This window comes from Fusarium coffeatum (assembly GCF_003316985.1).
Source record: "Fusarium coffeatum strain FIESC_28 chromosome Unknown BRIP53273_contig_142, whole genome shotgun sequence".
NCBI classification, from domain to species: domain Eukaryota; kingdom Fungi; phylum Ascomycota; class Sordariomycetes; order Hypocreales; family Nectriaceae; genus Fusarium; species Fusarium coffeatum.
Window position 1 is genome coordinate 41,444 of NW_022157935.1, and position 26,533 is coordinate 67,976.

At 48.5% G+C, this 26,533-nt stretch overlaps 10 protein-coding genes across 10 annotated transcripts; 3 read left to right on the forward strand and 7 right to left on the reverse strand.

The window, feature by feature from the left end:
- Positions 1-1,013: 1,013 nt before the first annotated feature.
- On the forward strand, positions 1,014-2,042 carry FIESC28_06558 (uncharacterized protein; the record flags this gene model as incomplete). The annotated part of the gene is made up of 2 exons (XM_031160701.1): positions 1,014-1,411; positions 1,472-2,042. The coding sequence occupies 2 exons, from the start codon at positions 1,014-1,016 to the stop codon at positions 2,040-2,042; spliced, it is 969 nt and encodes a 322-aa protein (XP_031015079.1).
- Positions 2,043-2,253: 211 nt separating this feature from the next.
- Positions 2,254-3,701, reverse strand: FIESC28_06559 (uncharacterized protein; the record flags this gene model as incomplete). Its single annotated transcript, XM_031160702.1, has 5 exons — positions 2,254-2,275; positions 2,322-2,823; positions 3,027-3,429; positions 3,482-3,523; positions 3,570-3,701. 5 exons carry the CDS (start codon positions 3,699-3,701, stop codon positions 2,254-2,256), a joined length of 1,101 nt encoding a protein of 366 aa, XP_031015080.1.
- Positions 3,702-5,450: 1,749 nt separating this feature from the next.
- On the forward strand, positions 5,451-10,824 carry FIESC28_06560 (uncharacterized protein; the record flags this gene model as incomplete). The annotated part of the gene is made up of 7 exons (XM_031160703.1): positions 5,451-5,775; positions 6,231-6,333; positions 6,533-6,850; positions 6,902-7,133; positions 8,017-9,518; positions 9,575-9,805; positions 10,062-10,824. 7 exons carry the CDS (start codon positions 5,451-5,453, stop codon positions 10,822-10,824), a joined length of 3,474 nt encoding a protein of 1,157 aa, XP_031015081.1.
- Positions 10,825-11,558: 734 nt separating this feature from the next.
- Positions 11,559-13,282, reverse strand: FIESC28_06561 (uncharacterized protein; the record flags this gene model as incomplete). The annotated part of the gene is made up of 2 exons (XM_031160704.1): positions 11,559-12,925; positions 12,973-13,282. 2 exons carry the CDS (start codon positions 13,280-13,282, stop codon positions 11,559-11,561), a joined length of 1,677 nt encoding a protein of 558 aa, XP_031015082.1.
- A 1,231-nt stretch (positions 13,283-14,513) lies between these two features.
- FIESC28_06562 (uncharacterized protein) lies at positions 14,514-16,964 on the reverse strand (the record flags this gene model as incomplete). The annotated part of the gene is made up of 1 exon (XM_031160705.1): positions 14,514-16,964. One exon carries the CDS (start codon positions 16,962-16,964, stop codon positions 14,514-14,516), a length of 2,451 nt encoding a protein of 816 aa, XP_031015083.1.
- Positions 16,965-17,387: 423 nt separating this feature from the next.
- FIESC28_06563 (uncharacterized protein) lies at positions 17,388-18,122 on the reverse strand (the record flags this gene model as incomplete). Its single annotated transcript, XM_031160706.1, has 3 exons — positions 17,388-17,540; positions 17,591-17,994; positions 18,044-18,122. 3 exons carry the CDS (start codon positions 18,120-18,122, stop codon positions 17,388-17,390), a joined length of 636 nt encoding a protein of 211 aa, XP_031015084.1.
- Positions 18,123-18,372: 250 nt separating this feature from the next.
- On the forward strand, positions 18,373-19,500 carry FIESC28_06564 (uncharacterized protein; the record flags this gene model as incomplete). The annotated part of the gene is made up of 3 exons (XM_031160707.1): positions 18,373-18,399; positions 18,452-18,582; positions 18,630-19,500. 3 exons carry the CDS (start codon positions 18,373-18,375, stop codon positions 19,498-19,500), a joined length of 1,029 nt encoding a protein of 342 aa, XP_031015085.1.
- Positions 19,501-19,579: 79 nt separating this feature from the next.
- On the reverse strand, positions 19,580-22,025 carry FIESC28_06565 (uncharacterized protein; the record flags this gene model as incomplete). The annotated part of the gene is made up of 4 exons (XM_031160708.1): positions 19,580-20,851; positions 20,896-21,658; positions 21,707-21,818; positions 21,866-22,025. 4 exons carry the CDS (start codon positions 22,023-22,025, stop codon positions 19,580-19,582), a joined length of 2,307 nt encoding a protein of 768 aa, XP_031015086.1.
- A 717-nt stretch (positions 22,026-22,742) lies between these two features.
- On the reverse strand, positions 22,743-24,028 carry FIESC28_06566 (uncharacterized protein; the record flags this gene model as incomplete). Its single annotated transcript, XM_031160709.1, has 2 exons — positions 22,743-23,035; positions 23,086-24,028. 2 exons carry the CDS (start codon positions 24,026-24,028, stop codon positions 22,743-22,745), a joined length of 1,236 nt encoding a protein of 411 aa, XP_031015087.1.
- Positions 24,029-25,534: 1,506 nt separating this feature from the next.
- On the reverse strand, positions 25,535-25,924 carry FIESC28_06567 (uncharacterized protein; the record flags this gene model as incomplete). The annotated part of the gene is made up of 1 exon (XM_031160710.1): positions 25,535-25,924. The coding sequence occupies one exon, from the start codon at positions 25,922-25,924 to the stop codon at positions 25,535-25,537; it is 390 nt and encodes a 129-aa protein (XP_031015088.1).
- Between the last annotated feature and the right edge of the window lie 609 nt (positions 25,925-26,533).

Sequence of the window (26,533 nt, forward strand, 5' to 3'; positions counted from 1 at the left end):
AACCGTTCTTACCGTGTATCTTTCGCTATTTATGAGCCTAGCTTGATGAACATGGCTCGCTCACTATACCGCGACGATGGCTTAACATAAATCTGCCTTCCTGCGACACTCTGCACTCGACTCGATTAGCGGTCAAGACTGCTTGATCGTGACACACAATATGAGAAGAAATAGCCTGGCTTTCTGAGTACTGTAAGACGTATTAGTATGTCATTCCTCAACTAAAGCCTCCGTGCCCACTGAACTATGAGGGTCATTGCCCAACTCTGGAGTTCCATCCGCATAAGCTTCCATGCAGTTATAGAAAGGGCATGCATCTATTGTAGTTTTAATGTGTTATTCATAGGTAGCTACTTAATCTTTGTGCCTGTGCTCAGACTCCGTCTGTGACTATGACTTGTTAAGTTGGTAGTTACTTATGAACACTCGTCGGTAACCCTTGGGGCGGTATGTTACCACCAATTAATCTGGGGTTGCAATATAATATAAACAACGCTTTAATTCTCATGCCCATTTAATTACCTATATAACTAAACTCTCCGAGAAAATAAGAACATAGAGGTCCAGCCCAACATTTGAAGCTCCATCTTAAGAAAGCGTTGTGGCAGTGGAGGCTTGTGATACCGTACAGTGAGTGTGTGTTCAAACTGTAGCGCACTGTGCACGACTCGCTCCGAAGCCCCTGTCATTATGCGAGACGAGTTTGTGTACTCGTATCCTGACGTTGAAGAAGGCTTCAAATATGAAAAGACGTGGCTTCTTATTGATAAACTTTGGCCAGCCACCTCAAAATGCCGAAATCGCAATGGGATTCGTGACTCAGTGGAGAAACTTTTGCACGCTGCATCGAGTGATCGGCTAAATTTTTCTCCTCACTCTTTCGTCACTTTCGTCCTCAACTCTTTCTCGAATAACATCACATCGCGAGACTTCTTCTGGTGATAGTTACGAATTGACTTCATCTCTACTACGGTATCATACAGATTCGCTCGGAATTGTCAAATACCGCCACGATGTCTGCCTTGACGGAAATCTCCCTGCCCAGCTTTCAAAAGATTGCTTCCGGCAAAGTGCGCGATCTTTTTGAGCTGCCCGACAAGGATACCCTTCTTTTCGTGGCCTCTGATCGCGTCTCAGCTTACGATGCTGTTCTCAAGAACGCAATTCCCGACAAGGGCAAGATTCTGACCATTCTTTCGGCCCACTGGTTCAAGGTTTTGACGGAGCGCATTCCTGGCCTGCGAACCCATTTCATCAGCCTCGATGTCCCTGAAGGTGTTTCTGCTGAGGAGGTCCAGATCATCAAGAACAGATCCATGGTTGTCAAGAAGCTCTCTGTTATCAAGATCGAATCCATTGTGTACGGTCTCCCTCCCATGTCGGAAGCACCCCGCAACGTCATTCACTGGACGTGAAATGGCGCACATTGCTCGTGCTCTGTATGAGCACCAAGACACTAACAGACTAACAGACGAGGCTACCTGACCGGTTCTGCCTACAAGGAGTACAAGAAGAACGGTACTGTTCATGGTATCACTGTCGAGCCCGGTATGGAGGAGGCATCAAAGTTCAAGCAACCCCTGTGGACACCTAGCACCAAGGCCGATGCCGGAGAGCATGACGAGAACATCCACCCTGACGATGCTTGGAAGGAGGTTGGTGACCGTGAGACTGCAGATCGCGTAAAGGAGCTGTCCTTGAAGATTTATGAGGAGGCATCCAAGTACGCCGAAGAGCGAGGCATTCTTCTGGCCGACACCAAATTTGAATTCGCCAAGGATGGAGAGGGTAACATCTACCTGGTCGACGAGGTACTGACTCCTGACTCTTCCCGATTCTGGCCAGCAGCCGGTTACATGCCCGGTCGCGACCAGGACAGCTTCGACAAACAGTTCATTCGAAACTGGCTCACCAAGGAAGGGCTCAAGGGCAAGGAGGGTGTTGAACTTCCCCAGGATATCGTCCAGGCTACATCTGACCGCTACCGAGAGGCTTTTCTCATGTTGACCGGTAAGAAGTTCGAGGATGCCCTTAGCCAGTAGGCGACAGGTACAAAAGCGCGTCAAGAATAAGCTATCAATATCGTCATCTGAACTGAAGATTGATTTCTAGCTTTATGTCAACGTTGCAACAGCATACGGCTTTACGTGTGATGGCTGATTACTCTGCTCCTCTCCTCTATTTTTGAAATTCTTCACCCCTGCTTGACTTGGGCAATCGTGGGTTTAGATATCCCTACCGCCAACGCCCACCTCACAAAATTGCCCGCCTGATCCTGGGAACCATTAGCATTTTCACCACATATGCAAAAGGGAAAGTACCTTTGTAGCCCTTCGGTCACGGTTCTTGGGTCTTGCGTGTACACTACTCGGAACCACCCTGGTTCTTGCGAATGCTCCTCTCGGGGATGCAGAAAAACACCATCCTGGCGCAATCTTTTCGCGAGAGCAAATTCTTGATTTAACTCTCCATCCAACTCAGATGAAAGGTACGGAGATAAGTCAATCCAGACAAAGAAACCCGCGTTGCTCCCCGGTAAGTATTTGATGCCCATGTCCTTGAGCTGCGAAGTGACATGTCGATGAGCTTGTGCAATCTTTGATCTCGATGAATCCACAAAAGATCGACACCACACTCTATCCTCGAGCATAGCGCTTCCTATTGCTAGACTAGCACCGGAAGGGTTGTGAAAACGCATCGCTGCCTGGATTGCACGAAGGACTGGTCGACTTCGAGTAATTATAGCGCCTAGACGAAGCCCCGCGGCGCCAAAATCCTTGCTGAGACCGTAGGTGACGTGGAGGAGATCTGGGTCAATGACCCCTGTAGAATCTATCGATAGTATCGAAGTGAAAGGAGTTGCAGGCTCATCGGTATCAAAGACCGAACAGGCATAAATCTCGTCACTTAAGAGATGTAGCTTATGCTTCTGGCAAAACTGCATGATTTTGATGAGGGTCGACCTAGGATAACATCGCCCTGACTATCGTCAATCACTAAACAGAGAATGGACAGGCATTTCTTACCAAGAGGATTATGAGGATTGACAATCAGCACCATCTTGACGTGTATACCAGCCTTTTTGGATCTCATCAATGCCTCCTCAAACTTGTCGACAATATTGTCTTGGAAAGCATTCTTGGTCTTGTTGTCGGAGTACACAACTCTCACTTGGGATTTATTCCCGAAATCAAGCTCGAACCGACCGTAAACAGGCCTACTGGTCAATACACCATCGCCAGGGTCCGCAACTCCCCACGCAAGGATGTCATGCATTGCAGTAGCGGCACCGACACACTGGATCATATCTGGGGTAATGGGGCTGTGAGGAGTCAAGTACTCGTTGAGGTGGGCAGCCAGAGCCGAAGGGAATCGAGAGCCCCCTGCGTGGCTACCACGGTACAGAAAGTCCTCGTGTGAGATAGTCACCTGAACTTGTAAGTTGAGGGAGCTCTAAATTCTCGGGCGCATGAACACATACATTCTGGTCCGTAAATTCCTTGAGCTGGTCCGTCACCAAGGCCTGATGAAACGTTAGTATTTATAGTTGCTAACAAGGAGCATCCTACGTTTTCAGCTGTGCCAAAAGATACCAGTCCCGAAGGATTATGGTCAGGATCGTAATCACCCCTTGGCGCGAACCTCCATGGCAAATCTAGCCCACCCACAGCCTCTGTGGCTCGTTGTGATAGAGTGCCCATGGTTTCGTCTGAGAAGTGGAGGTGTATCAACATGGCGAAGGCTTCACTTCAAGGATGATAACTTTTCAATAGCGGAGCGGTGAGGGGCCTGATGAGTCAGCTCGGTTGAATGAAATGCCAGATACTTGCTCACAATAAATCTTCGTGCTCTTGGTTGAGATTCCACAAGCTGAAAGGTTGAGAAGATGAATGGATTCGACAGGTGAGGCATAGGATGAGTGCAAGTGTAAAATAAAGGCATCTTTCGACAACAGCATTATTGATCACCTTAAAACATGGGGAATTACGGTGTGACGAAACAACCTTGATGGGTAATTCGACATAGGCCATGGTCAAAGACTCTATTTTCATCATTTTGATGTTGATCAAGGATAATCTTTTTGTTGACATTGGAATTACAACGAGGAGCTCCTTCCCTCTCTAACACCCAGAATAACGGAAGGGTCGGTGAAAAGGTAAATAGGTAGGTAGGAAAGATCGATGCAGATGCATTCTGCACGCTCCTTCCTTGAAACCTACGAAAATATTCTTTGTCGGAAAATCGTTTTAACACTTTTACTATATTCAAATCCTTTCTTCATCGTATTGACGATCATCGAAGACCCATGCTGTTGCTCGTTGCTTTTTACACTTTACAGGGGCATGGCGCGTCGCGCCTACGCGAACCACTTTACGAACGGACCGTTACGATCATAATGAGCATCTAAATCCCCCTTTAAATCAATTTGCAACAAGTGGTCATGACTGCGTCTGTGGGCAGTGATGCCTACAATAGCAAGATGGATTATGGATATTCCTGTTCATCGGACAACAGACTGTGCCAGGAACAGGAGCCCTGGAAACAATCGCTTTTTGACGCTCTGCAGTCCATCCGACCACAAGGGCAGGTAGCAACCAATTGCCATCAGTTGTTCGTCAACCCAGGCATCAGTATCAAGGATCACCCAATCGTACCCTTACCACTTACAGAACATTATGCACAAGCTATCAAGCAGCTTGCGTCTTCGAATTCTTCTTCTCCAAATGTGTGGGAGCTTGACCATACGCAATTCCATCTGACAAACCCCGCGTGGCCGTCATTCTTTGACAAGATTAGTCTCGATATTGTCAAAGATTTCGAGCTATGTTATGCCGAAGTAGCACACCCAAGACTGACTCTGTGCGGCCCTGGGGCTCCAACGAGGCAAGAGAAGGAACATCCCGTTAAGAGAACATATGGTACATTGTTGGTCTGCCTCCCATCAGAGCACCAGGGTACCGACATCACTCTCTCATCTGATGGACAAGTACATCATCTTTCTACTGCGCATTCATCAGCACAAGACCTTTCGATTATGGGCTGGACATCGACTTTCGACCACCAAGTCAGTAGGCTTGACTCAGGCTATCGTCTCATAATCTCATACGACCTTTACCAAACTGAACCTGTTTCGGCGCCCTCGTCTAGACAAAACAAAGAGTCTGAATGCGTGGCAAAGATTTTAAAAGAATGTCCACGAAGCAATCATATGTTCGAAAAATATCTATATACACTTGATGACAGAAGCCGAGGAAGACCCCTGTCCCTTGAGGGAATGAAGGGTCGTGACTGAGCAGTATGTCAAATTTTGAACGATCTCTGCATTGAGGCAAAACTTTTGCGCGACGTCAGATGTAGACCATCCGCTGTATAGACTCGATCGACTGAGCTTGATATTTGTTTTACTCCACGATCGTCCACCCACATCATGGGTGATCTCAGCAAGCAACATGAAAAGTCTCAATGCAAAGAGGGAGCTCCTGGGCTTTCATCAGGGCAAACTGGAAGGTCTCGAGGCTGACAATAGCGATGGCAAAGATTTCAACCCCCGGGACGCCTCAGAAGAGGGCAAAATCACCAAGCGCTACCGCAATACCGCCGTTATCCTCGTGCGAAGCCAGCACTTGCTGAGTCTCTTGGCACTTCATGAAGTCAGTGACTACAACAGATCGGGAATCAACGAGGAAGCCCCAGATAGAGGGGTCAAGGGTGTAGGTATGATACTTGGAAAGGCTCTCAAAGTCCATCCAGACGATTCCGATTTAAAAGCGGTGGGTACGCAATGCCATACAGATAACCGCTGGGCTTGCCGAATCAATAAAAGCGCCAATGATAAGTGAAGTGGTTACTTGGTACATACATCGCCCACTATGTCCCGACCGGACAAACCTCAGCATTTGCTCTAGCGAGGATGATTACTTATACAGAATCGCATGGATGTCAGCCCCAGGTTGCACAGCAAACGTAATCGCGGGTTATCTTTCCTTGAAGTTTGAAGGCAGCGAGACTTCCATTGATTGGAATAAATGGTAAGTGGCTAACCGCGAATCCAAAGTCTTTGTGTGGTAGCTTTCATTATAACTAATTTATCCTACGTGTAAGGCTCGACCTTTTTTATGAGGAGACTATTTCAGATTTCCGCACCAGATGCGACAGTATCCTAGGTATCATTAAGTCTGTCAGTAGTCGATTAGCAGAATCTTTCAAATCTTGGGTTGAAGACACTATAGACTTGAAGACAGAATCTCAACCCGCCTGGGCCTCTGAAGATCTGAATCTCGTCTTGGGGCTTATTGAAGAACGATCGAGCAGGCCAGACTGGGTCGTAAACAGGTAAGTCTCTTTACTGCGACACACTGCTCTCTTTGGCTGATCTTAAACTCCCCAGGTTCCTTCCCAGAGTTGCCACTCGAGACCAAAGCCCAGTAAAAAATTGTTTTCTGCGCAGACTCCTGGAAAGCATTTATGAACGGATACACAGGCCAACATTCGCCAATGTCAAGGAAATGTTTCAAAGCATAATTAAAAACAGCGGTGCCCGACTAAGGCTTTCGCCACTCGCCTTTCAACCACGAGGGCCATATTGCGAATCGAACCAAAGAAACTATGGTAACAAGCGCAAAGGAGAAGAATTCTTGGAGTTTATCGAGCGTTGTTGTAGCGTTGGTGCCTCTGATGAGTTGAACAGGATGATAGAAGAAACCTTTGATGGGCTGCTCGAGGAACAGTCTACATGGATTCTTGTTCAGAACCAGGCCGAAATTATCACTTACACCCTAGCTCCAGTCATCCGGATGTTTCAAAGCGGTTGGTTAAAACCAGTGCCAGCTTTAGGAAACGTTCTCGAATTGTTAGTGCGTATCGTCATCAAATATGATCTGACTCAACCGGCACACACCAGGGGGGAGTGGGAGTTCAGCCCGCGTGGCTGTGATGTCTGCGCTGATTGCGTAGACATGAACCAGTTTCTAACCTCTCCCGCCCAGCTCGTGTGGAAGTTTACAGCACCTGGTAAGCGGAGGACTCATATCGAGCATGCGCTTAGAAAGGACAGCTCCATGAGCATCGACATAAAACAGGAACCTGGTCGAGGCAGGTGTCTCACCCTCACACACGAAGAAAAAGGCTCAGCCGTCAGTTTTAAAATGGTGGCAGCAAATGTTTCGACAGTTGAAGGACGCGGTGCAGCCTCTTGAGGGAGACTGGATGAAAGAGTTTCTCGGAGATCAGCGTTACCGTGAAATCATTCTTCTAGAGGGCGTAACCCCGTCTGCAAATCCTCCTAGCATGGCTGGTATAAGACCAGCGCCCGAAGGTGAGATACAGCCCAACAAGAGGCCTTGTACATCTTTTCAAGCATCCGAAATTGGGACTGGGCCCGCGATCAAACAAGAAGTTATCGTCATCGACGATTAGAAGTGCGTTGAATTGTTTAGTGTTTCAGAATCGCTATTGATGAATAAGAAGGATCTCGGCAATTATCTTGCAAAATGGTAGGTGGTGTACGAAAATTGTTACTTGTAAATAATAGAAGCGCATGATACAGCCAAGTGAATCTAAATAATACCTACCTAATCAAGATACTCAGTATTTAACTACCTACCTAGGTACCTAATATGTAAAGAAGATGGGAGCAAACTCTTGACTGGTATCATTGATCTAATACTTTACAGGAAGGCATCGTCATTGTTGAACCTTCCATGTAATATCGCTTGTTCTTTTTTCTTTTCTCTTTCGTCATGATCGGCAGGGGCACCTCCGTACCTATAAACAGAGACGCGACTGCCTCAAGTCGCGACCCCACTCCCTTCAGCCTTATAGTAGAGACACGACGTCAACAGGCAGATAAAAGAAAAGAAAAAAACTTATATACGGACTGCAGAAACCAACACAAAACAATATTCTATCCCCCGTCGGCAGTGGTAGAGATCAGCGATGATGAAGATGACGATGATGTTATCGTATCCGAGCACCCTGCTGCTCTTGTGATCGAACAAAAACCGTAAGTTGTTGCAGACGCTCAACTCAATTGAATCGACGGGCAATATCGCAACATTTAACCACTATTCCGCATTTCCGAACCCGGGTCTTAAAATCGAGGGCGATAATCTTATTCCTCTACCACTTAAAGAAGATGATGCGCAAATCATCAAGGCCGCATGCCGCCAGGCGCCCTTTGGCCACGGTGACAAGACCATCGTGGATACATCGGTACGCGACACATGGGAGCTTGACGCATCCAAATTCGACCTGAAGAACCCTGAATGGGCCAAATTCTTTGACGCGATGCTCCAGAGTACGGCTGAAGGGCTGGGCTTAGGAAAGGTTGTTGCCAACCCGTATAAGCTTCTTCTTTATGAGTCTGGCTCGTTCTTCAAGCCGCACAAGGATTCAGAAAAAGAAAAGGGCATGATTGGAACGCTCATCGTCTGTCTTCCATCTCAGCATGAAGGTGGCGATGTAGTGCTATCATTTGGCTCGCAAGTCAACCGCTTTTCGACTGCTCCTACTTCCAAGTTTGACCTTACATCAATTTCCTGGTTCTCGGATGTGACCCACGAAGTCACAAAGCTAACAGCTGGTCATCGCCTCGTTCTTACATACAAGCTCTTTGTTGTCGCAGATGTCTGTCTTTCCGCTTCCACCGTCTTGGAGAAAACCGAGCGACTAAAGTATCAGTTGACCAAGTGGAAACCACGATCATCTCATTCTGACAGGATAATGTACCCCTTGGATCATCTCTACACTGAGACAAGCTTATGCCTGGCAAACCTAAAAGGCCGTGATCGGGCTGTTGCTTACTCCCTAAACAAGATCTGTTCCGAGGCTGGATTCTATCTCATGTTAGGGCATACGACTCATGTTCACACAGGGGAGGATGGGTATGGTGGTTACGACGATGAGGAGCAAGAATATGATATAACATTGAAATCACTATATACTCCCACTGGACACCGAGTTGCCTCGGGCGTGACTATCGATGCCGATGAGATCCTGGGGTACAGTATCGACGAAGAGAATCCGGATAGTGAAGATGAGGGCGAATATACCGGCAATGAGAACATGGCTCCTACATTCCGCTATCACAAGACAGTCGTTATGCTTGTGCCAAAAGATAGGCTGCGGAAGTATCTTTCGAGAAACAGCAGCTTCGCCCATTCAGGCCCAAAAGCCGAAAACGACAATTTGGCTGAAATGGTGTTTCAGGATCTTTCCAATAGCAAGAACGACCCATACACGATTCAGGCTGCCACAGCCTTCATAGGTGGTCTCTTGGGCTCTAGCGTAAAACCTGCAGCACCAACTGTCGGCCTCATATCGAAATGGGCATTGGAACTCAACGATATAGCACTTTTCCGTACTTGCATCAGAGCCACCTATGCACCCCTAGGTTCTCGGCCGAGACAAATCAACGAGTTTCCTTTCTTCGTGTATAGAAGAGTAATCAGTGAGCAACTCGCAAGCTATCTCAGAACGAACTATGATGGCCAGGAACAAGTCATTGACTGGAATTACTGGTAAGTTAAGTTTAGCACCGCTCGCTAGGCACCTTTCATGCTGACACCCACTTTAGGCTACAGGATCTTGAACAGGCCGACAACATAGCTACGGAGTTTGATGCCTTTTGTGCTGCTTTCAAGTCTTCTACAGAACATCAGCCCCTGCTTGGAAGTTTCAAAGCATGGGCAGATCCTATTTGCGATAGAAAGCTGGAAACACAGTCTCAATGGACCCTTTCGGATCAAGCCTATCTTGTTGGTATTCTTAGATCACGCAATGCGGACAATGAGTGGGTTTTACAGAGGTAAGATAACCGTGGACAGCCTCAAGTGATAATGGTGTAAGGGTAATTGACTAACCCAGTTTATTAGCTTTCTCCCAACGATTGTACCACGGTGTGATCGATATCTTCTTTGGGAATTCATACGCAATATTTCGAGGGGACGATTTACAGTTTTCAAGAATTCCAAAGAGCTTTACAAACGTATCATCGAACATGGAGGATAGCTAATCCTATGCGGCAACGACCTCATCTCGGAGTCACGTCACGACGGCTATAGCTTGTGGGAGCTCACAAGCCATCCGGATAACTACTGGGGTCCTTGCAAAAAATTCGTCCAGTTTCTGGAAGAAAGCTACATTAATGGCGCTGGACAGGAAGCCCTAGGATTGCTGGAACAAAGCTGCAAGAGATTCGTTGAGGAAAGGCAGACTTGGTCCTCGGTTACTCCTCATTACCTCCGAACGAACTTCCTCGAGCCTCTTGTCATGGCTCTGGAATCATACAGCGTGCCTCCAGTACCTCCTGTTCAAGATTTCTTCGAGGTTGCGCTGCGAGATGTTCACCACCGACCTATCATGACTCGGCCAGTCCAACTTACTGGGTGGGCTCACGAAAAAGTCGCGTGCTTGAGCGGACCTAACTGCAGTGCATGCCGGGAGTTGAATTACTTTCTTGAAGATCCAAACGAAAAAGAGTGGCGCTTCCCGGCCGAGAAGCGCTGGCGACGCCATGTCGAGGCTCAATTGAGGGATCCGGTCTATTCACTCCAGACTCTCAAAGTCAGATCGCCGCATACATTGGTGGTGACGAAACTTGGAACGAACTACGACAGAGCACTGCGGGTATGGAACCAAGGGCTTCAACAAGTCGAGCACAATGTCTCCTGGATGAGGCGCGACTACATGAGATGCTTGCTAGGCGAGCATAAGTATAGCGAGCTTATCATGCTCGGAAGGCCAAGCATAGAAAGCACTGGAACCATGAGGCAAGGGGACGAGCATTCTGAACAGCCAGACGCGACACGTATGCGAACATCGTGAGAGACCTAAGGCAAGCTACTGCCAGAACAACGAGTGTGTTCACCAGAGGTTTCGGGGGTGAACGTACAGTTGGAAAACGAATTTGGGAATATACCAGGATACGATCAAGAATTGATAGTTCTCTGTTAAGATGCTTTGCGATTTTCGCCAACTCGAATGATACTCAAATCCATATCTATCGATTAACACGCATCTATGGGAGGTGGTTGACTTATTGCATTGGCCGCTCATGAGCGGACAATTTTCTGCAAAGGGCTCCTGGTGTCAATTTTGGCTCATGGTTCTCAACAACAGTTGATCGGCTTCCGTAGCTCAGTTGGTTAGAGCGTCGTACTAATACTTCAATCTGAATATTCAGTGATGCGAAGGTCTCAGGTTCAAGCCCTGGCGGGAGCAAAATAAGTCTCTCAGTGCCTATCAACTATCTTTTTGCATTTTTGATAAATCGTAAGATCCTCTGAGCATGGGCCGTCTTGGTATTGAGCATGTTTTTTGTTCTTGGCTTATAAGTTCGTCAGTGGTGGCATTAGTAAGAGGAAAGTTTGGGGAACCCTGGTACTCAGATAAAATGTGGTCAAGAACGATAGCAAGTTTGTAACAGGCATAGGTATGTTAAAATTCTCGATTTATATGGTCAAATGTTTGCAAATCTAGCCCAACTCCAATCATGCATAGTCGCTATGTCTACCCAAACCAAAACTCCCAAATAAAGTTCCAAGTCAAATGTTGTAAGCTCATGCTTGCAATGCCTCTAGTCCGACTGTGAAGTCCTCTATTTCCATTCCTCTAAATCCCTCCTCTGTCACCCAGGCTCGCCCCTTCTCAGGAGTGAAGAGGGTTTCACAGGATCGACCTACTACCAAGAGACCTGGTGGGCGGCTGCCCTCTGTCTCGATGGCCTCAGCAACATGTTCGAGGGTTGTTCGGATAACTCGTTGATCAGGGCAGCTGGCACGCTCGATGACAGCACAAGGTGTGTTGCGCGGCCACAGAACTCGCTTGCTCTCGCCAGTTGCAGGAGAGACTTGAGTGGCCAATGGCTCAAGCTCGATATGTGTGGTTAGTTCGCGGATCAGACCGTTAATACGGTGCAAAGCCATAAGGAAAACCACTGTTCGGCTTGGCACATACTCAGGTGGTGAAGGTGCCTTACCCTTCTTTCCTGTACCAGTGCAGATGAGGATTTGGTCGGCAACATCGCGCTGTGTAGGAGGGATTGCAGCAAACAGGGGGGCGCTCAGAGCACTGGTGACACCAGGGAGAACAGACACTCTATCGCCATAGCCGTGCTGGCGGAAGTAGGCAACCTCCTCACCACCACGTCCATACACATAAGGATCTCCTTGCTTGAGGCGCAGAACAGTCTTGCCCTCTTGAACTCCAGCAAGCGCCATTTCGAGAAGCTCTTCCTGAGCACGATCGGCGTTTCCAGGGAACTTGCGAGCAATTTGAACGGGAGTACGACGGGGAATAAGATCCAAGACACCAGAAGGTACAAGCTTATCGGCAAGAATAAGATCCGCAGACTTGATAGCCTTGTGTGTAGCCTGTGTAAGAAGATCGGGATGTCCAGGTCCACTACCGGCCAGGATAATTGTACCAACACGTTTCTCGGGAGTGCCAGGGTCACGCTTGATATCGGGACCGTTCCCGGGGTATGACTTGAGAACTGTCTCTACATCGTCGTCTGTGATAGCAGCCAGGCGCTTAAGAGGCCAGTATTCGCAGACTTGACTGAGCCATCTCACTCTTCGGTTCTTAGCATCTTCTTCTGTAATAAGGCGGTTGAAGTGGGCGTCCTGGTCGAAAGAGTCGTCGGGGGAGGCGGGGTCGTCTTCAGCCACAAGGGCGTCTTCGGTGTGGATGCGACGGCGAACGTCTCCGAGTCGTGTACAGGCAGCGCCGAGATCTACGGGGAGTGATGCGGCGATATCACGGCGAATTCGAGAGGCCAGCTTACAACCTCGACCGTTCGTGGTAACGCCGATCTGGAGAGGGCCATCGCTATGTGTCGAAAGGAGGGAGAATGTGCAAAGTTGAGGAGCGTCAACGACGTTTATGGGGATTCGATTGCGTTTGCACAGAGCAGAGATATGAATTGCTAATCTGTTAGTTGATTGCTCGAAAATTCAATTCTCAGTAACTTACTTTGAGTGTCTCGTGCTGCCGAAGTGACAAAGACAGCATCCACTACCCCATCAACCTCCTCGCGACCAAGTGATAGCAGATCGGAATCTTCAAACTGTTTCTTGTGCCATTGAACACTTCCGTCGTCTATCTTCTTCTGTAGAGCGTAATGAAGCTCAGCACCCTCGGGGGCAATAAGAATTGGCTGTGCGCCAGAACCCAGAGATTGGCCGCATCGAGTCGCAGCGAGTGGGTTTGTACCAATAACGAGGTGGATGTTGCCTCTACAGTTGAGCGCTGTAAGAAGCGAGGTCGGTATTGTTGAATCCATGATTGATAACTTGAATCTGCTTATACAGAATAAAGGAAAGGAAACAGTATTTGACTCAACCGAAAAGTCGACGACAATGTCGCCATTGCGAGATTCGGCCGACTTATAAATGAGCTACCCTACCATGTCTAGACCCTTTCCCGCACTACTTACGTCCCACCCTTGCTCTTTCCCTCATGGGGTGATGGAAAAAAAAGTTACCCCATTGCCCCTCCCCCTCCATACTCCATACTCCAAATAGCAGTTCTATGATTGGCCTAAACTCACGCCATTTCTCTTTATCGGTCTGTCGGGGGAGACCAAAAGTATCTTCCGATAACGCAATCGCCGACTTCCGCGGGCCGCAAGCGGAGATGTCAGAACTGCGATAGAGCACGTTATTGCTGTGCAGCGATAAGATGATCTGAAGCATGGAATTCCGTGGTGGTGGTTCTTGGAGCGGAGATGCGAAATTCCAGAAAACCATCTGATGTTTGAACACGTGATGTTGAGCACATAGCTACCAGGTACCCTGGCCACCACTAACAGTAGTCATGATGAGTTCTCGTCTGATGGTTCATTCGGTGTCATGATGAGCAATAAAACCTGGTTTGCCACGGTCTTATATCTTTGAACATGTATGATACTGTGATACAAGGTCGATTAATCATTTTTATAATAGATTTTCCTATGAAGGACGGAAATGGCCTGACTATCCATGTCCATTCATGTTATCAACCGCCTACTGTAGCCAATTTTCACACTCCAATTCGTGATTCAACCCAGCAAAAGAATCAGCTTATGATTACCATAGGGCCACACAAACTCACGACAGCTTCTCTCATTCATTAATGAAAATGCAAAAAAAGAAATGCCACGATGATTGCAATCGTACTTATAGGAACAGCCCGATGCGGGGGTCGAACCCGCAACCTTGAGATCGCGTACTCGTAAGAGTCTCACGCTCTACCGATTGAGCTAACCGGGCGTGGCTCTTATTGTTGAGACAGACGGTCTCTGATAGTATCCAAGAAGCTGGCAGAGCCGTAACAGAATGATCTGAAGCCCATTCTCTATGCTGTGACAGTTGCAAGCATTGTTCACACAGTCTATACAATCCAATTGCGTCAAAATCATTTATTGTTCGGTGTTGAGATATATCGTCATGTCCAACGCCTTCATGTCATGTCATGTCCGGCCCGTCATCATCCTTTGTACAATATCTATTTTACATCAATAATACATCCGATCCTCAAGGTCGGCCTCCTCTGTCAGACTCGTCCGCCAACTCAGCTTCAACTTCCTCATCCATCTGCTTGGCAATCATCCTCTCCTCCTCTTCTTCCGCCTCCATAATCTCCTGGAGCAGACGACCCTTCTTATCCAGCTTGTTCCTGCCACGACGCTCGCGAGGTGCATTCTTCTCGCTGGCGCTGATACCGCCAGGACCCATGGTAATCTCGACCTTTCTTGGCTTTTTGCCCTGTCCAGCTCGCTTACCACCATCGTCGGGACCCTTACCAGCACGGACGGTTCGCTGCACTCGAGTCTTGGCTCCTAAAGCCCAAAGATCGCCCCATCGTGACTTACGAGCATCGTGATATGCCAGCTTGCTGAAACTCTTAGGCACCGTCCATCGCTCAAGCTTGCCCTCCGGTGTGCAAAGGTCAAGCGTGACATGGCCCTTTCGCTTCAGGGGAGGCATGATCGCTCGCGGAAGACTCTGCATGTCGGGCTTCTCGTCCGAGTTCTCGTATCCCTCGAAAGCCTGCTTTGTCGCCTCCTTTCCGGTCACGGTCCTTTCCTTGGGAATACCGCGTCTGATTGCGACGTAGCTAAACTCAACCTCGCCCTGGTTGTTTGAGCTGTTTCCAAGCATTCGAGTGTAGAACATGGGACGAACGAAGCGCTGACTGAAATGGCAGTAGTCCTTGCGACCGACACTCTTTCCAGGTGTCTGATACATGGGGCATAAGCCCTGGTTGGTACAGGGAGCGACAATGTATCCAGGTTCCTTTTCACGTTCGAAAGCAGGGTTGAAATCTTCAGGGAGAAGCTCAGGCTCTCCAGACTGAGGAAGGAGGAATTGCTTAATGACTGTGTCGCGAACGTGAGCCACAGCTTCAAATCCTCGTGGGTGAGCCTTCTCCAGCACAATCAAGACGCCACCGTCCTTGTTTAGTAGGGTCCAAAGGTTGTTGAGAACGGCTTGTCGGTAGTGGTCCTGTTCTTCTTTCAGGAAAAGATGCGAGGCGATAATAACATCGTAGCTCTTTCGAGCCTGTGGCTTGTCTCCGGCATCAAGACGCTCACCCTTCATCTCTCCTGAATGTTCGTAATCAGGAAGTCTGGGAAGGAAAGTTGTGTTTTCAAGGAATGCTTTGGTGCGGTGTCGTAGTCGATCAGAGCCGATAACGACTGTTCGCTTGCCTGGGATCTTGTCGCCCTCAACTTCGCCTTTCTCCTTGAGCAGATCCCATTCTGCTCGCACAATCTCATCCCATGCGACCAAGCCTGCGCCACCAGATCCAGCATCAAGGACACTAATTCCACTTCCATCCTTAAGCTTGGATTGGAGCCACTCAGTTCCAACTCGCTTACGGACCTCTCGTAGAGTGGCCATGACAGAAGCGTAGGCCGGTGGCAAGAACCCCGCAAGGAAGGCATCGCCCTCAATCTCAGTCATGTGTCGCTGGTCTGCTGGAAGACCAACACCATGCATATTTCCGTTCCTCTTGGCTTCGGGTGTCGCGGGGGATAGAGGAAGACCAGGACCACCGAAGGCACTTTCCGCAGCACTCTTGACGTGATCGAGATGTGTTCGTTGCAAAAGGTCACGAATTGGCATAATCAATTCATCCCGTGGCAAAGAAATTTCGACAGGACTATCATAGAAGCGACCCTCGATGGACAACGGGTGAAATCGGCCAGCCTCGCCAGTTGGTCGTTCGCCATGCTCGTACTCCTCTGGCCAGTATGGTTGTTCGTTCTCTTGTTCCTCCATGGCAAGTTCTTCGGCGGCGGCAGCCTCATCCTCTGCCTCCTGTTGCTGCTTTTGTGTGATCTTGAAGTCCTCTGCAAGCTTCTGCAGCGCATCGTACTCTCGTTGACTCCTGGCGACCAAATCGACATAACCCGGGGCCTGATGTGCTAATTGTTCCATTTTCAGGTCTTCCAAACCAGCTTCGGGTATCGTCTCGTCCATCTCTTCCATGTTTTCATTGGGTGGGATCTCGTAAGTAATTTCTTCGAATTCGCCCCCCTCAAGCTGTCGCAGAAGAATACCCTCGTTATCCGGTCGGGGAGCTTCAGGTCCCATATCGGCATGCTCTGGAATACCAACATCTTCAGGTCTCGTCTCACGCAATGGCGCTCCGTACAGTCGTTCGTAAACGGCATATTCTTCGTCATTTAAATACCCTTTAGGTAGAGTATCTCGAAATCTTTGCTTGGCATCTCGAACAATTTGTTCAATCTCCTCTGGTGACGCTGGTGTTTCCGATTGAGATTCTTGTCGCAAACATCTCGAAGTCGAAAATGCCTGTGTAATTGCTGCGTTTCTATTGGACTGTGCCTTGAGGAAGGGAGAATTCCGTCGTAAACGAAGTAAAGGAGTGGAAGAAGAGTAAAAGCGTGAAGATACTGTTAAAGAAGAAGTATTGCATCTCGGACAAGCATTTCGAATTCCTCTGGCCGACAACATTTTCGCTATTGTACAAATTTGAGGTACCTATGGAGATAGAAAATTGTCGAGCTTCATCAGGACGTTTTTGTCCGAACGCGTCCCCACGTGACTTAAAGTGGCAATTGCACTGAGTTCAAGTCCAGCTTATGACAATGAGAAGGCGAACGGAGGATTGTATCAGATCATAGAAATGGAACTAATCGAAACATGGTTATAAAATTACTCCGCTAGTATAGTATAATCGGACAGTTATGCCCGAAGAGATCCCAGAACCCCAGAAACGCCATTACCTGTCTGTCCCGCCTAGATAGTAGCAGAAAGCTTGAGATCTGAGCATAAGACGCAAAAAGAATGTAGCTTAATGAGAGCTAGTCTGTGGAAAGTGACTCGACTATTTTTTTGCTTAAGCTCAGTCAAGCTTCCTGCTGCCTCGAAGCCTGCTTAATCGCCACCCAGATCTGCCAATGTCTTAAAAGAAGATCGTGGAGGAGCTCTAGCACCTCCAGCCCCTTGGCTGGGGCCACCAGTGCTTCTCGGTGCTGGCTTTCGGTGGATGTTGAATGGGCTGTTCTCTGCCGATTTGTAGGGATCAAACTGACAACGTTAGTTAACTGCATAGTTCAAAAGTCTCTCATATGGCATACCGAAAACAAAGAAACAAAGTATAGTCCAAAGAACGTTATTAAAGCATCAAAGATACCCTTCACATTCCACTGCTTCGACAACGGAGCCGATCGCGAATCACCGCCTAGTGTTCTGCCAGGAGTCTTAAACACATCGCCAGTAGCAGGACCTCCGAGCTTGACAGCATTCTTGATTGCCGCTGTCAGGGCAGGAGGGTTGGCGCCCTTGATAGTCTCGATGCAAGTGCCGTTGTGGAAGATCTTGAAGGTCGGCATGGCGGAAACGCTCTGGGCTCGCGCAATACCGGACTGGCTATCGACGTTGACCTTGGCGAAAGCAACCTTCTTCGGGGCTGAGTGTTCTTTGGCGAGAGCTTCGAAAGTGGGCGCAATCGCCTTGCAAGGGCCGCACCAGTCGGCGTAGACTACACGGTGTTAGTGAATGACGGTAGCCGTGGGGTCCTGTGCACATACAATCTGCGATAACCACATTAGTGCCTGCGAGGAGGCTGCTCCATTCGGACTCGGAGCCGATGCTAATAGGGCCGCTCATGGTTGCGATATCGTTATTGTTGGATTCGTTTATTTGAGGATGAAAGGCCACATCTGTCGCATACTGCTGTTGGCCGTGACGCTGACCAAGCGCCGGAGTGGCATGTAGATATCAGCTGCAATAGGTAGGCGGTGACAAAGGCGGAATGATTCTGCCGGACAATCAATTCCACTTTCTGAACTTTTTGTTCAGAGCTAGGCAGGTAACTTCCATACATGATATCAGATTATTCGATCTTATTAACATCAAAATGTCTTACCACGAGCGCAATTCCAAGGTTAGTCAATCGAATTACTACTATTCTTAAGTACCATTCTAACAACTACCAGAAGAGAAAGACCAACCACAATGGTGGTGGCCAGGATACAACATCCTTCAAGCCTTCTGCGACTTTCAACCCCACTGAAGGAGGTCGACCATGGACTCTCTCTGTCGCAATTCCCAGCAGTATTCTCTCAAAGTGTGTAATTGAATCGCAGTGATATTCTCACTACTAACAAACCCCAGCCTTGCTACTGCCGACCAGCGAATGACCCAGCCCGCGCGAATTGCTCGTGCCCTCGCTGTCTTCTCTGTCGACGAAGTCGTAGTCTTTGACGATTCACCTCCTGCTACCAGACCTCGTCACACAGACCCAAACAGCTACACAGGCGACACCGACCCATGCCACTTTCTTTCGCATATTCTGTCCTTCCTTGAGGCACCTCCGTTCATGCGCAAGACTCTTTTCCCTCTCCACCCCAACTTGCGACTCACTGCCATGCTGCCCAGTCTCGACATGCCGCATCACCCGAACCCCAGGGACTATCTCCCTTACGCCGAGGGAGTTACTGTTGCTGGTCAGACGAGTACAGGATCCGGTACCCTTGTCGAATGTGGCCTTGACGCTCCTGTCGAGATTGAAGCCGAGATCCCGCCTAAGACAAGGATAACACTCAAGTTTTCCGAGGATGAAAACCAATACCCCGAGCCTGTTCACCCTGCTGCACCAAGAACTGAGGGTGGTTACTACTGGGGTTACACTGTTAGAAAGGCCAACTCTCTATCCAAAGTCTTCACCGAGAGTCCCTACGAGAATGGTTATGACGTTAGCATTGGTACTTCTGAGCGTGGTGTTCCAGCTTCAAAGGCATTCCCACCAAGCAAAAGAGTCAACTTCAACCATCTTCTTATTGTCTTTGGTGGTCCCCGTGGTCTCGAGTTTGCGGCGATGAATGATGAAGAGCTTAGCAAGATGGACATCCAGGGCCCCAAGACAAAAGAGCTATTTGATCACTGGATCAATGTTTTGCCAAACCAGGGTAGCCGAACCATCAGAACAGATGAGGCTGTGTTTATTGCTTTAACTTCATTGCGAGGTATTTGGGATTCTAATTAGGTGATTGGTATAGCAATTGATACCCCTGCTTGAGCTTACCTCCTCCCGTGCCTTACATTAGAGTTAGTATATCAACCGTTCATGATACATACAAAGCCAAAGTGTCTGCAAATGTGCTGTTGTTCTCAACCGCCTGAGCCAAATCTACCCCATCACGCTCCACCATGATTCTGGTGCCCACTGTGCTCAATCCTAAGATCTTTAAACCGGTGCTGCGACCTCGTATACTTAAACTCCTTTCCTGGCAAAACAATGGTGATGTATTACTGGCGCACGTATCGTTGTAGTTGGTAAAGAATGAATATAGCCCTGCGCCATAGGTGGCGATATTGCTCGAGTCGATGATCCTCATTGCCCAACCCATGTTGCATCTTGGATCACTATTTGCCTTGCAGTCCTTCTCAAAATCCGGGTCATGGAGAGCGGACACAGCTGGGAATGGGTACTGGGCCGGCGGCAGTGGTTGAAAGTACGCTTGTTCGGTCTGTGCATGGCCAATATACACATCCTTGGTGTTGACGAACTGATACTGGTACAAAACGTGGTGCTCTGAACCAGTAGCACTGAGCCAAATGCGACCCCTCTGTGCTTCCACAAGCACACCTCGGCCTGCAAATAGAGAAACCCGCTCATACTTCTGATTCTCGAGATCATGATCTGCAACCCAGAACCAGCAGTTTTCTGTAAACAGTCCCCCAGCATATGCTGTTACGTGAAAGCTTATATAAGCCGCCAGACACCGTGGGTTTATGACGTTGGTATCTTTTATAGCAGGGCATTCAGGAACTTGGAGATATGTTCCTGCAAAGCCACCTATCCGGGTGTGCACATCCCACATACCCGATGGACTTCCGGGGCTGAATAGATTGTACTCGATAAGAACGGCACCTGCTGCTGCTCCCCTGGTTGAGACAAGAGTATCTGACCATTCAATCTGACCAACCTCTCCCGGGTGACCAACTTGAACAATTGGGCGAGGATTGTTGATGTCCCCGAACTTCTTCCCCGTGCCCATGATGATTGATGCCAGAGCTTCACCAACTATCTTAGCATTCGGAGGGATATAGACGGTATCCGTAACCATGTAGTATCCAGCGTCAAGATATGCAACGAGGTTACTCTCTGCTGTGTACTTGAACAGATTGTTAAGTACTTGTGTATCGTCATGTGCTGCATCTCCGTATGCTCCGCTAGCCTTGGCTGAAATGAAGTCTTTGCTCGGAACATTTTCATACTGTGGTTTAGACCGCTCGTAGTAGATATTACGATCGAGAAGGATTTCACTCCGAGGTAATGGGACAGGGTAGAATGCGGTTGCATCGAAGTTGCCCTTCGAGTTAGCATAGTGTCCCTGAGTCTGTTAGTAGTTTTTACAATTCTAGATGGTAGACTTACCATGATGAAAACAGAATCTTTCCCTGGTTCCAGGGCTGAACGTGCATGATCGACGCCTTCGGTGTCTAGCAGGACACTTTTCACATTCTGAAACTTGACGTTCTCGAAAGCCAAAGACGCTGCGCCACTTATAGCCTGTGAGCGGTTGCGTGTTGTAGCAATGGCGATATCAATGTTTTCGAACCAACTGTCAAGCATCGTAATAGATCCAACGCTATACGATGCAGGATCCATATTTATACCAACTCGGCAGTTTTTGAACACGACACTTTTGAAAGTCCATCCCCAGTCCCAAGGCATCCATATCGCGACATCAGCCCCGACGAACCATATATTGCGTGCTGTGAACTGCTGATTTCCGAGAACAGTGGCATTGCCGCCGCCATAGAAGTACAGGTCATTGAGGAGACCGCCGGATCCCTCCTCAATGAAAAGACCAGTGTGTCTGTTTCCCGGAACAGTCGACAGTCTGAATTCGCAATTTGAAATGGACGTTGCTTGCGAAGATGGCCAATGGATTCCGATGGCTGGGAACTGAGGGGGTAGCGCACTTGTGTCCAGGACTATGTTGCGAAGCTGGCGGAAGAAAACATTGGTTGAATTGTATGAGAGAGTTCCGCTGGACAGATAGGGGTTTGAGTCGATCAGTGCAAAGCTTTGGTTGTTAAATGACGAGGAGGCTTTGATCACAGGACGGTTGGTAGGGTCACCAATGATTTGAGTATAGTACAGGTCAATAATAGAATCTCTTATGAGGTACGTTCTGATTGTATTAGCACATGGCATGTATAGTTGCTTCTCAGGCACTCACCCGGAAGGAATATACACAGTCGCTGGCGAAATGGTGCTTCCTCTGCAGACACCGGGGATACATCGAGTGCCTGCGCTGATTGCAGCATTGATCGCATTTGTATCATCAGTGACTAATCCGTTAGCTGCGAAGATGGCAATAGGACATGAAGCATCTTACTTCCGTCACCAACAGCGCCGTAGTCCTTGACGTTCCGAAACACGCGATATTGAGCGTCGGGGTAATAGGGAGAAGTGCCACGGTGTTCAATCTCCTCGAGCCAGTACTTGCATCTGACGATACTCGCAATAGCGAGGAGAAGGAGGGCTTCGAGCCTCATAGCACAGACTTGATGTGAGGGCTCGGTTGATGAAAAGTTTAAGTCTAAGATGCAATCTCTTCTTTAAAGTATTTTTTAGTGAAGAGTGAAGTTTGGCAGTCACGCAGGTCAAGAGCTCGGCACTTTGGTGAAAGGTCGGAAGGAATGTCCTGTTCTTTATGTATTGCTGCTCTTTACCTAAAAGTTGAGGCTCACAGCTGCACCTTCCTCATCGTGACTGGCAGGTGCGTCATCAATAACACGACATGGAAATTTCATCCCATCTCCCCTGCCTATCGAATCAAAACTCACTCATTGTCTTATCAAGTAACCTTCGGTGGTGGAACGAGGTTAAAGCAGTGACTGAATGAGAGCGTCGCAAAGTACCCCTGAACAATACATATATACATGCAAACCCCTCGACCCCGCGATGCAGTGTCCAACCTTGAATTCATCATATGTATATGTCGTGATTCAGTTACATCACGCAGAAGTACTGAGGAGAATTTTATTAAAAAATGACCATCATATTGATTTGAAGATGATTGATGTACAACCCTCTAGAGGTAAGTGATTGTATTTGACCATGCGATAATGTCGCGGCAGTCTTGTTGAAGACCATGCTTTTCTAGTTGAATATCTGACCCTATCCCAAAACGCCATCCGATACGGTCATAGCCCATGATTATATAGTTGTAGTATGGTTTGAGGTGAATGTAGGAGTACAATGATCTAAGTTTAGATCGAAGATTGAGTTGAATCGAGGGCAACGGTCTGACCTAGGTTTCCACTCGCCATAGCCTTCTCGCCAGAGCGCTTACGGAGAACGTTCTCAATGAAGGCCTCACCAGCCTTGTACGAGGAACGCACAAGAGGACCACTGGCGCAGTACAGGAAACCCATATCCAGAGCACGCTTGCGCCACATCTCAAACTCATCGGGAGTCACATACTTCTCTACCTTGAGGTGACGCTTGGTTGGTCGCATGTACTGACCGAATGTGACAACATCAACATCTGCCTTTCGGAGTTCTGAAAAAGTGTTAGTTAGGTTCGTAGCATCACTGAAGTAAAGTTCTTACCCTCAAGCGCAGACATAATTTCACGCTCCTGCTCACCAAGACCAAGCATCAGACTGGTCTTGGTGATGGGACCATCCTTGCCCATAACATCCTTGACGTGCTTCAAAACAGCCAAACTTTGTCGGAAGGTAGCTCGTCGGTCTCGCACGTAAGGAGTAAGGTCCTCAACGGTCTCAACGTTGTGCGCATACACATCAAGTCCACTCTCAGCGACAACCTTGACCATATCCAAATCTCCACGGAAGTCACCAGTCAAAGCCTCGACGAGCAATGAAGGCTTCTTCTGCTTAATTCTGCGGATCGTCTCGGCAAAATGGTGCGCGCCACCGTCTGCCAAATCATCACGGTCGACGCTGGTCAAGACAACATAACCCAGGCCCCACCTGGCCAAGGCCTCTGCGGTGTTCTCAGGCTCGTGAGGATCCAATGCAGCAGGGTTTCGGTTTGTCTTTACACTGCAGAAACGGCATCCTCGAGTGCATGTATCTCCCATCAGCATAATAGTAGCTGTTGCAGCGTTCTTATCTGAACCACCCCAACACTCAGAAATGTTGGGACATCGAGCCTCCTCGCAGACGGTGTGCAGTCCCAATCCTCTCAGATCCTTCTTGATACTCTTGAAGTTGTCGTTGCCGGCGGGAATTGGTGTCTTGAGCCATTCGGGCAGTCGTGTGATCGTTCGCTTCTTGCCTTCGGGGCCGACCTCGGCGGTCTTGAGAGAATAGGCCTCTGCTGGTGACAGTGGTTGAGCGGGAGACGAAGTAGCAAGGAAATCGGAGAAGTCGGATACTGTCGTATCCTTGAAATAACTCTTTCGTTGAGGTTTGGCGGGCTCGCTGCCGGTCGGAGGTACAGTGGCGAATGCTCGAAGGGTAGGAGTTGCGCTCAGCGCTTTGCGAAGAGGGGCATGCGCCCGCTTGAGCGAGGGAGCAAGAGATGCCATGATAACTGTATAAAGAAGAAAGACTCCTTTCCCTCCAAGAAGAAACAAGAAAGAGAGAATGAAGTATATCGGAGGGGTCGTGTGGATATGGAGGAGCAGACTCAACGTTGAGTAAAAGCTGGCGGCAGCTTCAAATGGAAATGGAACTCAAAATCGCAAATTCGGGGGCAAAGGCCGATGTGACCCGCACACTCCCGGCCGCCGCCCGATATCTTGGCCAATGAGGGACCCGCGCATTATCCTTATTCAGCTCCATCAACTTTTCTCCAACGGAACGATGCGGGGACAGAAGAATAAGAAAATTGCTCTTATACAGGTATCACAATAATACAATGTGAAAGAATAATAAGTTACTATGAGTAGTGCCATCCAAAAGCCTGTATCTCCGGTTATCGATCTATCTATTCATTGTCTTATAGTGACATTATTATAGAAGATATTCTATGTAACAGGATATTTTATACTCCGGTCTTTTTTCTTTCACTTACACGCGAATAACAAGGGTCCTCTGACGACTTGTTCCCGTTAGTCATCGGACGTTGAGTTCCATTCCGAGGAACCAGTTTCCCGGCAATCGGGGCCTAGTCTTTGCTGGAGACGCCCATTACATTCACTTCTTTTCAAGTCCAAAAGTCATTGAGCGTGACAAAGTCTATTGCTCTCGATACTATCTACTAGCCATCCATCGTGGCTCATCTCATAATCGTGAGTCTGTTCTCATCAGACACTTAAAAAATCACCAATCCTCCTTTTTTCGTGCAAATCGTATCACAACCCCTATCCGAATCAAATCAAAGCCATACTCCAAGCTGCAAACCGTCCTCCAGAGGTCAAAGCACATAGGCTACTAGTACCTCGGATCACCTGCGCCGTCGTAAAAAGGGGTATCGCCAAAAGAGAAGTATAGTAAAACCAGTTCGTCCAAGAAGCAGAGTTACTGAAGTGAACATGTATTGTTTCCGCGTCGCCGACGTCGTCCCCGTCTCTTTGGTCATCGACTCTCTTTGCGGCAGCAGAGTTGAGTGAAGAGATGTTGAGTGAAAAATAATGGTAAAGGGGGTTTCTGCTAGCAGCATACGCCAGTTGTTAAGGGCGATAAAGAGGGTGGTCTCAACGTCATTATGGTTACAATGACTACCCAATGATACCAACAACTCGGGGTAAGATGTGCATGGCGCAATCAACGCGCCAGGGTGCATGCTGCTAAAGAAGAAAGAAACGGCAAGTTTTGAATGCCCGTGTGTGTTGACAAAGACGGGCGCGATGAAGCGTAAGAAGCAGTCAAGCTTCTGTGAAGGCAGAGTCCCAAGACTCATCAAGTGTGAAGCAGGCGACAAGTGTCATCCTGCAAGTGGTATCGTGGCGTTTCATCATGAAGAAGTAGGCCGCGCTGGTGGCCAGGGTATAAGGGGTAAATGGACAAGCAATGGAAGACATTTGGTGGTGTCGACATGAGTCGACAGTCGTGAGATCCTTGAAGGGATACTCTTTCCATACAACGCGCGCTTACAGAAGAGCAGCGGCGACCATACCAGCAACACCCACCATGGCGAACTTGCCAACAGCGACGGCAGCTCCAGCGTTCTCGGGGATCTTGGAAGGCTCAGATGAGCCACCAGTGGTACCAGCAGTACCAGTGGCCTTGGGGGTGGACACAGCGGGAGTGGTGTTGTTGTGGTGAACAGGCAAGAAGGTGGTCTTCTCCTCAACGACAGCAGTGGAGAAGATCTCGGCCGAGGTCTCGACAGCAGTAGTGCTCTCACCAGTGGCGGTGATAGTGCGGACCGAAGAGAGGTAGTAGGTCTTGGTCACGACGGCGGTAGACGTCTGAGTGGTGGTCTCATCAGCAAGAGCGAGGGCAGGCAGAACAGCCAGGATGAACTTGGAGAAGTGCATGATGTCGGTTTGGTTGTTGTATGAAGTTTGGTTGTGTATAAGTGAGTGAGTGCTTTCAAAGCTAGCTCAGAATATTGTTGCAAGTGAGTGTAAGTGAGTTGGGTTGGGAACAAAAACAATAAGATGCTTTGTATCCAGACAGCGAGAAGCTCAAGATATGTATTCAGCGGAAGAAATGTACGAGCGATAGACTCTGCCAACGAAGTCTGTGGACCGAGAAGAAGTTGTTTCGAAGCGTAGAAGGGTGGCCTGTCAAATTCGGGGGGGAGGATCCATATGAAATACTACAACGGCGAGGGAAAAGCAATTTGCAAACAACACACAGACGGGAAACAACACAGCACAGCTTCATGGTGCATAACATTAAAAACCAGAATCCACAGGCTACCACACCCTTCGTCTGGGGCCAAGGCGCTGGCAGACCAAGCGGAAAAGACGTTTGGTGATGGTGGGATGGGAGGGGCGGACTAGGCCCGAGCCCATTAAACTAGTACTGGTAACACGACCAAGCCCCTATCCCTTGGTTGTGTGCCAAGTACTCGTGACCTAGACATGGCTACTACTGGCCTGTCATGCTCCTCGAGGGAAATTACAGCGCTTCTCTTGACA